The sequence below is a fragment of the Salminus brasiliensis genome, chromosome 12 (assembly GCF_030463535.1).
Source record: "Salminus brasiliensis chromosome 12, fSalBra1.hap2, whole genome shotgun sequence".
Taxonomy (NCBI): Eukaryota; Metazoa; Chordata; class Actinopteri; order Characiformes; family Bryconidae; genus Salminus; species Salminus brasiliensis.
Genome location: NC_132889.1, coordinates 26,193,867 through 26,209,796, shown reverse-complemented (window position 1 = coordinate 26,209,796; position 15,930 = coordinate 26,193,867). Strand labels below are relative to the sequence as shown.

Here is a 15,930-nt window from a genome sequence, read left to right as displayed (position 1 = left end):
TTACATGTACTTTGTCAACTAAGCGCTACTAAACGCCTGCCTGAATGACTGACATGGAGGATTCCGACGGCACTGAAATCACTAAGATACTCTGACAATAATTGCATTACCCACCTCTCCTTCTAAAACTAATCCCATTCAAATAGGGCTTAAGAGTGTAATTTATACTCCTGAATGTCCGTCATTGCGTAAGTCTCCCTCCAGTCTAACAATCCTTAAGCTGGATTCGTTTTTACCAGGAAGGCAAGAATTTCTATGCAATTTGTAAGGTTGTTTAATGTAGATGGACAAAGTAGACAGTGTGGACAAGTATTGGGACACTTCTTAATTCATTGTTTCTTCTGTAATAAAGGGTATTTAAAAGAGTTCACACTGCTTTTTTTGAGTAACTGTCTCTACTGTCCAGGGAAGGCTTTCTACTACTTTTTGGAGCATTGCTGTGAATATTTGATTGCATTCAGATGATCACTACACCACCTTTTTCCTAACTCATCCCAAAAGTATTGGATAGAGAACTATCATTCCAGAAAACACAGTTCCACTGCTCCACAGCTCAATCCTGGGGGGCTTTGTAGTCCTCTAGCCCATGCCTGGCATTAGGCATGGTGCCAAAATGTTCATGTTTATTTGCTCCAGAGTCCTATTCTATTGGCAGTACTTGACAGGGACTGGACAAGCTGTGTGTGCACATTTGCACATCTGTGTCAGCAATGGGTGCAACTTAAAGTAGCAATAATTAGAAGGAGTGTCCACAAACATTTGGACATATAGTGTTTTTGTGTAATTTCCCCTAAATACCCACAGATTGCCCAAGTCAAGGCCTGAATCTAATGTTAAATTCCACACTAAATAACGGCACCATGGTACACAGCTGTGTCTGTTAGCAGGGTTCGGTGTTATGTTACTGTGAGTTTAATTCAAACAGGAATAATATTAATGAGGGAGCTCTGTGTACAGCCAATTACAGAAAGCCATTTTTAATTATTAGTATTATTACTTTTTGTTATGATCATTTCTGAAGACTACAGACATCTCGGATTTCATTGGTAATCATTTCAATTACAGTCCATTGTTTACAGCACATGTAAGATGAATCCATTTCAGATAGGGATTAGATCTTCCCTATCGTACAATAAGGGCCATAATGGATGAGGGCTAACATCCACGACATATCACCGCATTGTGCAGCTGCTCACACAACATCATAGACCTCTGGGTGCCATACAGACTACAATAGTGACCAGACATTTGGAGGAGTCCACTGGCAGCCTGTGATTAGCTAATCTCTCTCTGAGAGAGGAACCGAACCACAGAGCAGCAGCAGGACCGATAGCAATCTTTTGGACTCCTAGCAATGGAAGGCTTTGTTATCATTGGGAATTGAGCTTGGGTAGCAGCCATAGGACATGTCCTTCCTAGTGAACTGGCCTATCCATGTTTCACCCACAAATTTGTTCTGCGGTGAGACCGTCTGTTGTGATTGGTAAAAAAATCCCATGAATGAATAAAGGTTTTGGAGTTACTACAGAATGTTAAATTTCCAGTTTAAAGTGAACTGTGTTGTTGGAGCTAGTAGAAACTAGGAAGGTTGTAATGACCATTTATGTGCTGCAATGTCACACAGTTGTGGGTGGAGCATGGGAAGGTCATTCTTGCCGTTCTTGATTGTCTCTGTCATAGCTTGTCGAGCATTTTGAGCTTTGTACATATGTACAAATTGGTTCCCTTTGAATGCTTTTAAATGGTGATCATATACTATTACCTTATGACAGTATCTATCCTGTCATGTAAGGATTGAGATCCTGTTCGTTGTAGCCCACCCTTAAAGTTCATGTGAGCATATTATTTTGGTTCAATATGCTACTTGTGCTGTACTACATCCAAGCAAACACCACTAATTATGATATTTTAATGAAACATGCAGCTGCTTAGTGTATTAAGTGCTGACAATACCCATAATATGCTCAGAAAAATGTATTTTTTGACATAATCTAACAACTTTAATGCCAGAAATCTAAATCTAAATTCTTAAAAATGTAATGTTTATTTCACCTTCTGAATATTTATTTGAAAAAGGAAATTAAATTACGCTATGTGAGTAAGTTTTTAATATATTTAATACATCTGGAATGTCTTGTTTAGAACAGTTTTTTTAAACAGACTAAAATATAAAAACACAATATTGTTTGACCCCTGATATTCTGAGTTGCCTTTTAAATTGTTGTCAAGTAATTTCATCAGATATTGTCTGGTGCATACAGAACATGGATAATTCACCAGGGGACATCTAATTCTCTTATTTATGTAATTAATTAATATTTATTACATTTGTTATGTTATTGCTATGATTTACATATTATAAAATAAATTGTACTTTTTAAAGTTAAGATTAAATTAAATCTAAACATCACTCATATTTTTCTAAGTAGTCCGGTTTGTATTATTTCTGTCCTTCTTTGTAAGTATTGTGGATTCTTATTCTTATTCTTATTCTTATTATACTTATACATTTTGTTGTTTTCTACACATTTGTCAGTGGAAGCAGATCACCACAGACATCAGTAGTATGCTTTTGTGCTGTCAGTGATCAGTGCGTCTGCTGCAGCCGTTCTCTTAGTCAAATGAAACAGGCTGTTTCAGTGGTAGTGTTTGAACCCAACTCGCTTGCGTGGGTTTTCTTTCTCCAAGCTCTCAGTCTGATGGGGAATGAGTCAGAGTCCCTCTCGCTAACCTCAGAACAGGGGTTGCCTGTTACGCAACTCTGCCCACTGCATGCTCTTATTATGCGTTGTAGTAGGAAATGTGGAACCCCTATGTGTTTTTTTTTTAATACATTCTGTTCATGGCGATGTTTATGCTGCCCAGCAGCGTGAGTTAGTATATGTTACCTATAGCAGTGATGTAGAGTTGTCTACACCATGCTTAAACAAAAGTAGTGTTACTTTGGAGAAATACCAACTAAAGTAGTAGTAAAATTACTTGAGTACATTGACAAAGGTAACAGGTCTTTATATTCTATCCAATATCTTTCATCATAGGTTTGTTATGCAGTTACTATTCTCATCCTTTTTATTCTCGCTTGGTGTAAAATAAGATAAACTTGATAAATACTGGTAAATCATTTCGTGTCAGACAACAGTAATGCTGTAGTGCTGATATCAGTGTCTGTTAGCCTGCTAAAATGTTGATTGCACAGTGATGGTTAGGTTAGCAGAGAGACATTATGAACCTTTCATAATGCAGCATCATTGCATAGCTCAACATGCTTGGAGGAGAGCACTAACTGCCAGTTTTGTTAACATTAGCTAGCATTGAATGGGAATGGTGGTCCTACCCATCCAGAAAAAATGGGGCTAATTATGTTGTCTTGGTGATGGATGGTTGTAGTATCGCTAAATCATCATGAATGAACTTCTGATGATGGGACAAAGCCTATGCATGTGAAACAAAGGAGCGCCAAGAATTTGTGTTTTAGGAAACCTATATTATTAATAATAATTCTGATGCCAAAAATATCCAGTTAAATAGATACATTGCATTGTCACACCTTAATCAAAATGTTTGCGGACAGATTGTCACATTTTAAATACATTCTGTTCACAGGGATGTTTATGCTGCCCAGCAACAGGAGTTAGCATGTATTGCCTATATCAGTGATGTAGAGTTGAGTAGAGTATAAGTAAAAGTGTTACTTTGGTGAAATACCAACTAAAGTAGAAATAAATTTGAGTACAGGTCTTCATATTATAACCAGCATGTTTCATCATAGGTTTGTTTGGCAGCCACTATTTTTATATATTTTTTGATTCTCACTTGGTCTAAATTAAAAAATACTTGACAAATACCTATATTATTAATATTAATTCTAATACCAGAAAAATTCAAATACCTACATTTCAATGTCACACTTTTATCAAAATGTTTGCAGTCAGATTGTTACCTCACATAAATTTTATAGCCAATCTTCTTTTGTACTCTGTCCATCATCAGGTGTAGCAACAGAATCCGTATGACGTTATTGGCTAAGTACTTTAATGTGCAGTAGGAATTTGTTGTGGTACAAATCAACAATATAGAACATAGTTGTAAATAAAAACCACAGTTTTAATGGTTGTAACTAAAATCCCCCCTTTTGCACACTATGAAACCCTGAATGAAGCTCTTATGACCATTCTAGACCAGCTGCTTCATTAAACCATCAATGTCTTCTCCAACCTCTTCATTTTCAGTCACCAAAAAGCTTATAAAATATAAAAGGACTTGAAAGTAAAAGTATTTAAATAGGGTCAGAACCCAACAAAACAAAAACAACCAAGGTCTCCACATAAAAGCTTAAGTAGCCCTTCAGAAGAAAAAATAAAAATACAGACACAATGCCCCAGAAAAACAGCTTCCCAGGATTGCTAATCTTTGGTTACATAAACCCATATTTTTGAATAGGCTACTTTAATACTTAACCCTTTAAGGACTTTCTTGTGTTGCATACATTTGTGCTTTGTGCATTATTTTAGTTTTTTTCTTTGACATTTTTATACTGTATATCCCTCGGTGGCACTGTTGGCCAATGGCAGTCTTATTTCATCAAAAAAAGAAAGAAAAGGGAAAAAAAAATCACTGTACACTTTAGCTAACTTCCACAATGAAATTAAAAAGGGTTAGCTGTAAAAAGCATTAATAGCTTTTATAAAATCTTTTTAATTTTTTCAGTGTAAAAAAAAAGGATTGGATATGGACTTTACATATACAAGATATCTGCAGGGCTATATGATGATTCTTTAGCTGTTTTGAGAGAAAGAACAATGTGAGTCAGTAGAGTCAGTATCTGAGCTGTCATCTGTAAACGGGAACTCTCTGAACTCATTATATGCCAGGTCTGACCTTTTTCTCCCCTGTGTGCTCTTTCCTCTGTGCACTAGAATAAAGATTGAAGAAGAGTATGCCAAGAACCTCTCCAAACTCTCCCAGATCCCACTGGCAGCACAAGAAGAAGGGTAAGTAGAGCCAGAAAGAGACAGGCATGTGTGTCCATCGGCCTGTACACTCTCCACATGCAAATGAGATTGGATGAGATCGGAGTTCTGTAAACTAACAAATACATTTGCCAAAACAGCACATACAGAACTTTGAATTGAAAAGCTTTCAGTAGTTGTTTATAAAAAAAGAATCATTTTTATGAGATGTTGGAGTGTAAAGAACATTTAGAAAAGTTCTAAACAAAAACTTTCAGAATATTCAAGACAAGAACTGTTTAAGGCTCCTTGTTTAATTGACTGTGGTTCTATTCTCGGTTTAGGACTCTTGGAGAGGCCTGGGCTCAGCTGAAGAAGAGTCTGGCTGATGAAGCAGAGGTCCATCTTAAATTCTCCTCAAAGGTAGCTGCCAACTCATTTTTAAGGACGTACCATAAATGTTAAAAGAATAATTCGCCTTCTTTTAAGGTGTTGGATACAAGTTATATGGTGCCTTGCAACACTCGGATGTTTGCTGTGTTCAAAAGCTAGTTAGCTATGCTCTAAATAGCAGTTTATACAACCATAAACCATCTAATACAAAAAGCACCAGAAAGTCTAACAATGGCAGAAGAAACAAACTCTTGAAAGTGTGTGTGGTAAAAAGGTGGATAGGTGCACCTTTCTTACCTGTTTGAAACCCCATGTTGAAAAATCAAGCCTCACCTGTAAAACACTAGCAACTAGCAAAACTGAGCAAACGTAAGCACAAAAGTGATATCTTCTATAATACGTCTATAATCTATCTATCTATAGTCTTCTATAATAAGTCGGAGCATACTGGTAAATTATCCAAACTGAGTCACAACACAAGAGTGAAAAGCACATTTACAAACAAGGCTAATTCCTACAGTTCTTCACAACTCCACAGCAAAACAACAAAGTGCAAGGATGTGCAAAAAAGTAGCCCCACAGAATATGCAATAGCAGGCCTGTCTAGTCAGCAAGTTTGGTCTACTGACCAGGAAAGGCTCTTCCAAATGAAGAGGATTAAAAAAGGGTTCATCCTACTTTTGTTGGAGTAACTGTCTCTCCTCTCCAGTGAAAAAGGCTTTCTACTAGATTTTGGAGCATTGCTGTGAGGATTTGATTGCATTTAGGGACAATAGCGTTATTGAGGTCAAAATGTGAGATGATCACCATCCCACCTCATCCTCAACTCTCCAACTCATCCCAAAAGTGCCATCATTTCAGAGAACACAGTTCCACTGCTCCACAGCTAAATGATGGGGGGCTTTATACCCCTCTAGCCCACACCTGACATTAGGCATTGTGTCAATAAGTTAATTTGCTCTAAAGGGTACTGTTCTATTGGCAGTGCTTCTCTACAGGGACTAGACAAGCTGTGTGTGTGTGTGTATATTTGCACATCTATGACAGCAATGGGAACATTAGAACATACATACATACATTGTATCTTGGTTGGTCAACTGTAAAACTTTTTTTCCAAAGGATTCTATTAAGAAAGATGAGGAGTCTGTTGCTTTCTTACTGGGCTACTGGGTCAAACGGCTTCTTGTGTATTTGTAATGAGAAAAGAAAGACGGCTGGAAATTGATGACACACAGGTGTTTTTATAATTGTAGCTGCTGGAAATGAACATGATTTACAGCACTTTCTTCTCTCTGGAGACTCAATGAGAAAAAGGAGCTCTCACACTCTCTCAGAGCGCAGTACAATTACTGCTGAGCCAGAAACTCTGTCCCTAGTCCAAACACATCCCCCAAAAATAAAGCACAGCCATGCAGCCTTAGACAGCAGCGCATGCCTCAACTTATTACATCTCTAGCACTGCTCTTGCAGACACACGCAGGCACGTACACACTTGGACAGAGGCATTAGGATATAGCACTCTGATTCAGCTTTCACATTCAGAAAAAAAGACTGATAGGAATACTGAACTCAGAGAGCAGGAGCCTGGATTCAGCACAGGCATTTACATGCATGGAGACAGCATATCCACTGCCATATACACCCACACACACAAAAAACACATATCCTCTCAATCTGTCAGGTTTGTGGCTGACAGGACTAAGGGATGGTTGAGTGGGCAGTAGCTGAAAGCTGCTGAGGCACTGGGCCAGTGAGGAGAGTAATGTGTGGAATCCATCTGCCTGCACTGACCACCACATCTCTGCCTTGCAGCTGCAAAGTGAAGTGGAGAAGCCTCTGCTTACGTTCAGAGGGGACAACTTCAAGAAGGACATGAAGAAATACGACCACCATATTGCAGATCTGCGGAAACAACTGGTCAGTCGCTATGCGGCCGTAGAGAAGGTATGGCTTCCAGCATGCTGATCTCTATGTGGTGCATTGCTGTGCTGGACAATTTTTGAAAAGAGATGCCATCAGATTTCCATCACCTTGGAATTTGTGTTTTTAGATTCTCTCCAGTATGTGTAAATAAGTGTTTCCAAACTTTTTTTTGGAGAAGGAAAAAAACCTTTTTAACTTTCAAAGGAGGTCAGTTTTTATTCCATATTTTATTCCAAAAATGTTTGGATCATTTATATTGGTTCATTCATCATGAAATAATGAGGCAATATAAAGAATAACCGGATTTAAATTACAGCAAAAAGTGAAAATGGTCAATTTGAAGATGCAAGGTTTTTGTGTGAGAGAGATGATACATTAGATCTCAGCCGATACAATTTATCAATATTAGCCTATTGAGCTTCTCAGCACTCACAGCAGTACAGGCCAAATGGGTAGTTTTGAACTCAAAAGACTAGCAGAAAAAAACAAATGTGAAATGCATTAAATCCTACATTTCTAGCATGAGAATATTTGTTATTAAAGGAAATTTCTTTTTATTAAAGGATAAAGTTTCCTTCTATTAAAGGATAAAAGTTGAAGTAAGAATATAAGAGGTAAAACAAAAAGCTGTGAATTCTAAGCTATGTTTGTTTCTTCCGCTACTTTTGCTTAAAATGCCATTTTATCCTGCAGAATCACATGGATTGCTCAGGCTCCACCTGTTGCTCCACCGATCACGTTTTGGTCTGCCATTACTCATGTTTTTTTCTGCTGTGGAAACCAGATGGTGGACACATGGCTGTTTGTTATGACAGTTTTACTTACATTTGCAATTACAAAAACATTCTGCTCAAAGATGAATGTTTCTGCACATTGTTTCATAAACTGCTGAGATTCAATTAGCTAAGAGTGAGTAACTGGAGTGACTTACATTCAGGCATGTTACACAGGTAGGCTAATGTTGAGTTAGAAGGACTTTTATTGGAATAGTGTGGTGTGCTTGCCTGACCAGAGACACTACATTATGGACAAAAGTTTTAGGACACCTGCTCATTCATAGTTTTTCAAAATCAAAGGTATTTAAAAAGAGTTGATCCTGCTTTTGTTGGAGTAAATGTCTCTACTGTCTAGGAAGGACTTTCTACTAGATTTAGACGCACTGTGAGGCCAGGATGTTGAATGATCAATACCTCACCTCATCCTTAGAAGTATTCCAGAGAACACAGTTCCCCTGCTCCACAGCTCAATGCTGCTATTAACCAAGCCTGGCGTTAAACATGGCGCCAATAGGTTCATGCTTATTTTCATCAGAGAGTCCTCTTCTATTGGCAGTACTTCTCTACAAGGACTAGAGAAAATCCGTAGCTTGTTTAATTAGCTATATGCATTCATTAGGAGGAGTGTCCACAAACACCTTAAAAATGATACTGGCCAGGTGATTGTTTTTCATTTTAACCTATTTAACTTGTTATCAGTATTGGTCACATGTGCATGTTTAACTTGCATAACTCCATTTTCATGTCCTCTGCAAATATATTGATAAAGCTCTCAGTTACCTGGGTTTGTGTATACAGATTTGTTTTTTGTTGTATCATTTCTCTTTATATGTATCCTGTACATACTTCCTTCCTGTAAATTCTGCCCAGTTTAAATGAGCAACCATTAGCATAACAGGTTGTGCTGAATGCATCAGAGCTACCTAGTCCTACTGTCTCTGTGCCCAGACTCACTCATCGTCAGCAGATGGTTTTGGTGAGGTGCTGAGCTGAACTCATCAGAGTGCCACCTCACATGTTGCCGTGAAATTGTTCTTATGAGAAGCAGCACTTCACCTAGGCAGCAAAACACAGCAAATTCATGCTTGAATGTTTGTGAGAGGTTTAGTTAGGGGGTGTTTGACCTCATCTGATTGGGTAATTATGCCAAAAAACTCTTTCGACCATAAAAATTCCATACACTGGAATGATACACTTTAAGGTATAAGGAAAACAATGCAGATGAACTGAGATGCAGTAGTGGAAACTGTTGAAAGAAAAGGGGGAAAGAGATCATTACTAATAATGAATTTAGATACACTCTTAAAATAAAAGTGCTACACAAGCTTCTTGAAGCAATGCCATAGAAGAACCACATTTGGTTTCATTAAAACACATTTTTGTAATAGAAATGTTCACAATGGAGTGTGAAGAACCTATAAATTGGTAAGTAACCTTTAAAATTGGTCTTTAAAATCAACATCTCTATTACAAAAATGGTTCAAAAATGGAACCAAAAGTAGTTCTTCAGTGGCACCGCTCGAATAATCTTTTGTGGCACCTTTAATTTTGAGCATGCATCCAGTCAAAAAAGAACATTGATGAGAACAATACCAATACCAATGTAGGGTTAATTGTAGGCTTTGTTTTAATGCCTTGTATTTGACTCGCGTCGGCCGTGTGTCTGTAGGCCCGCAAAGCTCTCGCAGACAGACAGAAGGACCTTGAGGTCAAGACGCAGCAGCTGGAGATTAAGCTGAGCAACAAGACAGAAGAGGATATCAAGAAGGCCCGGCGGAAATCCACACAAGCAGGTCAGAGGCCCACAGTAACTCTGAATGCTCATGGTCATTGCTTTGTCCCCAAGCATGTAGTGTCGCTTTCAATGTACTCATAATCATTACGCAGAGTTCAGCAGTTTGCTTACGTCTCAGTTTGTGCTGTTTTTGCTTAGGCTTAGAAGTCTATTTAAGTCTTCTGGGAGCACACAAATGAGATGCTGTTTGAAGGCATGCACACATATTGCTCATGCAGTGAGCTGTAGGCATTCTCCGACTGAGATTTTGTGGACTCTTCGTTCTCTCTGTGTGAACTCGTATTGATGAGTGGCTGCACCTGCCTGAACCGTCCTTCTCTGATCATTAAAATCCCAGACTGATCTAGTGGTCCTGCCCCAGCTGTCAGAGACAGTCCAGCAGACTGCAGTGTAATAGGAACTCCAGGTTGCTGTCCTCCACTTTACTGTTTAGCATTGCTTTTTTGACAGCTACACAACATTCTTGATACCCGGGGGGGGGGGGAGACGACACATTACTTCTAAATCAAATATAGTAAAGTGAAATGCAACTAATGCTGGGCAGTATGGATCAAACTCAATATCACAATATTATGCAAATATATTATAGATTTTGATGATATTTAAGTTTGCCTTAATGAAGATGAAAATGGCAACTGGAAACGGAAAAGCCTTCTTAACTTTCAGTGAAAGTCACAATCACCAAAAATAGAGATTCAAGGTTTTTCATGACAGCAACAGTATGTTAAATGTTTTAATTAGAATATTTTGTTGTTATTTGTTGTGGAATTTCACCAAAGGGAATGTTTCATTAACAATAACATAAAAAAAAGAATAAATCTATTTAGTTTTTTTTAGTCTAAAGCAGTCTAAAGCAATGACATTAACTGGTTAACACTTCACTGAAGGTTCATAGGGTTACATGACACCAACATCTTAAAAAAAGGGTTTAAATAATGTTCACTAAAGCCAGTGGCTCTACTGTACATAGAACCATGACAACACAAAGAGCCATTTAGAAGTTAACATTTTCATTGCCTGGTAATATGGTTCTTCACATACATTGAACGTCATGTAGACTTTTTTTTTACAGTACTAAAAAGTCTTGCACTACTGTTACGTAAGTCATAGAACCCATTTTCAGGACTATGTAGACTAGGGTGGTATTAAGGTAAAACCCTATTTAAATACCACAGTATTAAAAAACTGTTGATGGTATCTGAAAATGAGAATAGTATTTCACAATTATGACATGCCTGATGTGTCATATATTTGTTCTGTGTCCATCTAGTACATGGCAAAATAAACAAATTCCTCCATGTGCATTTAGAGAGTCACATAGTGGGTGCTTACAACGCTGTGGGAGCTCACTGATTAGTGAGTGTCACTCTCTGAAATCAGGTGTGGAACAAAACAAGCCCACCGTAGTTGTGAGGCTGTCTCCTCTAAACATATGTGATGTGACCCTCAATTAGCTGGAACATGGTATGTACTGTGGTGTTTAGCCTGCAAACTAACTTTTTAAAGCCTAGATTGCCTAGAGTCCAAAACACAGGTCGCATTGGACCCTTTCTGTTAGTTCAACACTAGTCGCTCGACTTCGCTCCCTGCTGAGCAAGCTCCTGGATGGCAGTTGAATAAAAAGTGATAAAATAATGTAAGAATTATTTTCTAACAGTATCTGTAAGAGTATTAAAAAATAGATATAATATACATAATATTCAGTTTTTGAGTGTATCGAGCTTGAGACTTCTTTCCACCTTCACCTCCCTCTCGCAATATCGTTCAGGACAGCTTTGCCTCTTAAGCCCGGCATCACCCGATGCTCCTTCTTTAGCGTTGCGTAAGCAGCTTTTTCCACAGGCTGCTCTAGCGTGCAGCACAAATTGCCTGCTATTGTTGTGCAGTGGGGCTGGGATAGAGTTTCAGCCACTGTTTGGAGAAGGGCTGAGAGGCGTGACAGGCAGGCCGAGCAAAAGCTCTGGCGTGAGGGCAGAAAGCGCCCTGGCCCGGTCCCAAGATCCTGCATTTAAAAAAAAAAGAGCCAGGTTCCGTTGGCTCCTGAGAGTGCTGGAAAGTGGAAGTCCAGTGTGGTGATCTATGTTTTTTATGGTGGGATAATAGACCCAGTGGGGAAGGGCTATTAGAGGCAGCCCAGCACCCTAAGCTTCTGGCTGCACCGTGCGAGCTCTATGAATGCTAGATTTGTCCTGCGCTGGCCACTCACTCATCCTTAACACGGGAGGAACCCGACAACCCACAGGATGCAGTTCACAAAGCTGTAAACTGCGTGACGCATCGTGGGAGAGTGTTTTCCCAGAGTCTGCATCCAGGGCTGAGGACACAGGGTCCACTTGCCTGACTGACGCACAGGCATTGAAGAAGAACAGGCTGGTGCCTGGATCTCTGCCTGATAGGGTGACATGCCCTGTACAACGCATCAAATGTGGGAATCAGGTTCTTGCACAGCCATAGAGTGTGGAAGGAATTTTAAGTTAAATTCAGGAACAATACAGCAGTCATATTTAGGGTGCTGTATTATATAGTTAATATTTTATGTGTTAAAATTGATGAATTGTAAAGAGTTACAGTTTTATACTACACAGTTTTGTTAGGCCCACAAAAATATCTTGTGCTAAATAGTCTAATCTTAGAAAACAGTGGAACTGAGCAGCAAACAATACAAAAATAGACAAAAAGAACCCAAGGGTGTAAATCTGATTGATAGCAATTTGCACAATAGATGGCAATTGAGAGACCCTCAAAGAGGCTGAGTGGCATATCTGGGGTACAGTTTTAAATGTCAGTATACTGCATTTCATGGGTCTTTTTTCATAGTGTTAAAATTCTTACACCAGTAACGTTTTTGTGACTGTTCTCTTAAAAATAAAGGTGCCACAAAGGGTTATTTGAGTGATGCCACTGAATAACTTTTCTTGGTTCAATAAAGAACCATGTTAGAAAAGGAAATGTGTGTGTGAAAAGCCCTTTAAAGGTTTTAAGAATGGGATGTAGTGGTTCTTTACCATGTTAAGTGTTCTTCACACTCATAAGTGTTTGTTACCACCAATAACTGAACACTCTGAATCATGGTTATACCTTAAACATCAAACAATTGGGCAGAAATAAGATCTTCATCAGATTTCTTTCCAAATACTTACCTTGTCTTATCCCTGGCTGGTAACAGTGTTTACCATATTGTAGGCATTACAATACGTTTCACATATTTTAGTTAAATGATCACCAAAGTCGATCATTTGTCTTAGCGAGTTTTGGTGAAATGCATTAGGATTTTACCTGGATGGACGAGCCCTGAGTGGTTTCTCTAAACTGTGTGGCTAAAAACCAGGCAACATAGGCAACATTCTTAAAATAATGCACATTTCCTTTGGTCTTAACTTAGAAATCGTTGCTGTCATGCAATAACCTGTATCTTTTTTTTTTCCCTTTTTTCCCCAATTTGGTACTGCTAATTAACCCTGTTCGTAGCACTATAAATGCTGCCGACAATAGGAGGGTAAGGACTTAACACATGTCAACTCTGATACATACAAAGCCAGCCAACGCCTCTTTACAAACTGCCACTGATGCAACATCATCAGACAGCAAACACGCCCAGAGGAAAGAGCCAGGTCCCCAGCTCCGCCACACCAGCTAACAGACACCATCTACCCACCTGGTTTCACTTTTTGACATAATTTGAATCCGGCAGTTGTTTTTTTTTTTTTTTTTTTTTTTTTTTTCCCTCTCCTGTAAATTTACCAATCACACCAGTCTCTTGAGAAGTTATTTTTCATCTTAGCCCACTTGTCCAAGCAGAACATAACTGAGGGCTGAATAAAACTGCAGGGTGCATACGTACATCTAAATCTGTATGTAACTGGCTCAACACTGGGACCGGCAAAGTCGGCCCTCAGTCCCAGTTCTCAGTCTAGAACAGCATGTGAAATGCTAAAATGAAATGTGCACCCAGTTTGTGGAAGAGTGGGCTACAATGGACAGGAACAATCACAAGACACTGTGTTATGACCCTTACCTGGCTGAACTGATGCTGTTATTAAGACAAGTGGACATGTAAACAGGAATTAACAAAGAAATTGTGTGTGATTAATCTATTGTCTAGTGAGTTACCTACCTACAGACCTACCTTTGTTTTTACCTCCCTCGCAAATTGACTTTTTCTCTTAATGCCCTGAGTTTAATAATGAGAGATCTTAATCAGTGTAATATGAGTAATATGACTCTCAGTTGCTTTCAGGGATACAGAACTTGTCCAGTGGGGGGAGATAAGACACTGGAGGAAGTGCTGTTTAGCTGTAGCTAGGCCTACATATAATATATAGCTGATTCGGACTAAAACACAGTTTAACCAGAATAACAAACCTTGCTAAGCTTCAGCTCTTCTTTTAGCACCAGATATTGAGGTAGATGCACATATAATTGTGTAGGTGCCAACGTCCCATCCTCTTTTTTATTGTTATCAGAGCTCAGAGGAAAAGCCTGGTCTGTCTATCTCTCTCTCTCTCTCTCTCTCTCTCTCTCTCTCTCACTCTCACTCACTCTCTCACACGCCTACACTCAATTCACATTTTAAATCAGCAAGAAACATCAGATATAGACTGCCTACCCTCTGTCAGTTATCACTTTTGCCCCAATTACTGAGGCAAATGTCATTAAAACTCCTGCCTCATTTCCATATAGATGGAGATGTCACTTCTTTTCCAGGGTTGGGTGCTTCTGTTTGCGTCATTGTGCATTACTTGTAAAGCTGAATATGAGGTTATGCTGATAATTCTGCTTAGAGAAAAGCCATACTGCAATTTGCATTTTTTACTTTAAGAGTGTGACTTCGCAATGCTGAGAGAAAGCTGCTGAATGGGCTCTGACTGCCCCCTGCTGGTTACAGAAGCTTTGTGCATCCCCTGCTCTTGCCGTCTGTAACAGTTGCCTCTGTTTTTTCCTGCCATAGGTGATGACCTGATGCGCTGTGTGGACCTCTACAACCAGGCCCAGTCCAAGTGGTTTGAGGAGATGATTACTACAAGCTTGGTAATAAGATTCTTCTAACCCTGCAACACTGTTTTTGTTTTAGTCTCTTGTTCTTTTCTGCCTCCTGCTTTTGTACAAAGCTGTGTAGAATTCCTACCTGTATCCATCCAACTGATCATGAACCTACACTTTTGAAAATAAAGATTTGTGGCTGGTTCTTGGGTTACTGAACTGCTATTGCTACTGAACCTCTACAGCATTTAAGACAAAGTTTTTTTTACTCTTGGTTCTTACAAAAAAAAAGCATTCTTTGGGGGTAGTGGTCTGCACAAAGCAGGTTTGCCTTGATCTGCAAAGCAGCTTGCAGGTGGTGTCAGATTTGCAGCACCTGTCATAGCAGACAAGCAACCAACAGGTTGGCGGTTATAGCAGATGGGTACTATTGCTCTCTCAACAAAGCAATAATGTGTGAAGATACTTTAGGGAACTAAAATGTGGTTCTTCTTGTTTTATGTCATTTGATACCTTTATTTACTATTGGCAGAGTGCGCTCCAGTGGACAGCATTTTATCGTGAAATGTCAGGTGCCTCCATGCCAATCAATTTCTTATCCCTCTCTGCAGGAATTGGAGAGGCTTGAAGTGGAGAGGGTGGAGATGATTCAGCAGCATCTTCGTCAGTACACTACTCTACGCAGAGAGACAGACATGTTCAACCAAAGTGTGAGTAGTGGAAGTTCTTTTCATTCCTGAGGCAGCTTGGTTGCAGCAAGATAATACAGATAATACAGAACATTGCAGTACTGTGCAAGTGTTTTAAACAAAATTAAAAATACATACTTTTTGGTATACTTTTTTTTTTCACTCCAAACCCTAGTAGATGAATAAATACAATTATACGAATGCAGTAAGTAGTTATTTGATTGTCAGTAATACTACACTGTGATATTTATTAAAAATATGTTGTTTTCCATTACCTTTTAAGATGGGATTTGATGCTCTTGAAAGATGTTACTTAGCAGTTACCTAAAGTTTGCTTTGTCTGTGCAACCTAGTAAATATTGCAGATTTAAAATGCACAGCAATATTCATGTTTATGTGGTTTTATTGAGGGTTTTTTTTTTGGG

The 15,930-nt window shown here is 38.9% G+C and overlaps 1 protein-coding gene across 3 annotated transcripts in view; it reads left to right on the top strand.

Moving 5' to 3' along the window:
• Positions 1-15,930, top strand: part of gas7a (growth arrest-specific 7a) — a 65,961-nt gene that overhangs the window by 44,022 nt on the left and 6,009 nt on the right. For all 3 annotated transcript variants that reach the window (XM_072693115.1, XM_072693117.1, XM_072693116.1), the window contains 6 exons: positions 4,917-4,991; positions 5,294-5,372; positions 7,155-7,286; positions 9,711-9,834; positions 14,785-14,864; positions 15,428-15,526. In XM_072693115.1, coding sequence (XP_072549216.1) covers positions 4,917-4,991; positions 5,294-5,372; positions 7,155-7,286; positions 9,711-9,834; positions 14,785-14,864; positions 15,428-15,526 — 589 coding nt within the window. The remainder of the gene's footprint in view (positions 1-4,916; positions 4,992-5,293; positions 5,373-7,154; positions 7,287-9,710; positions 9,835-14,784; positions 14,865-15,427; positions 15,527-15,930) is intronic.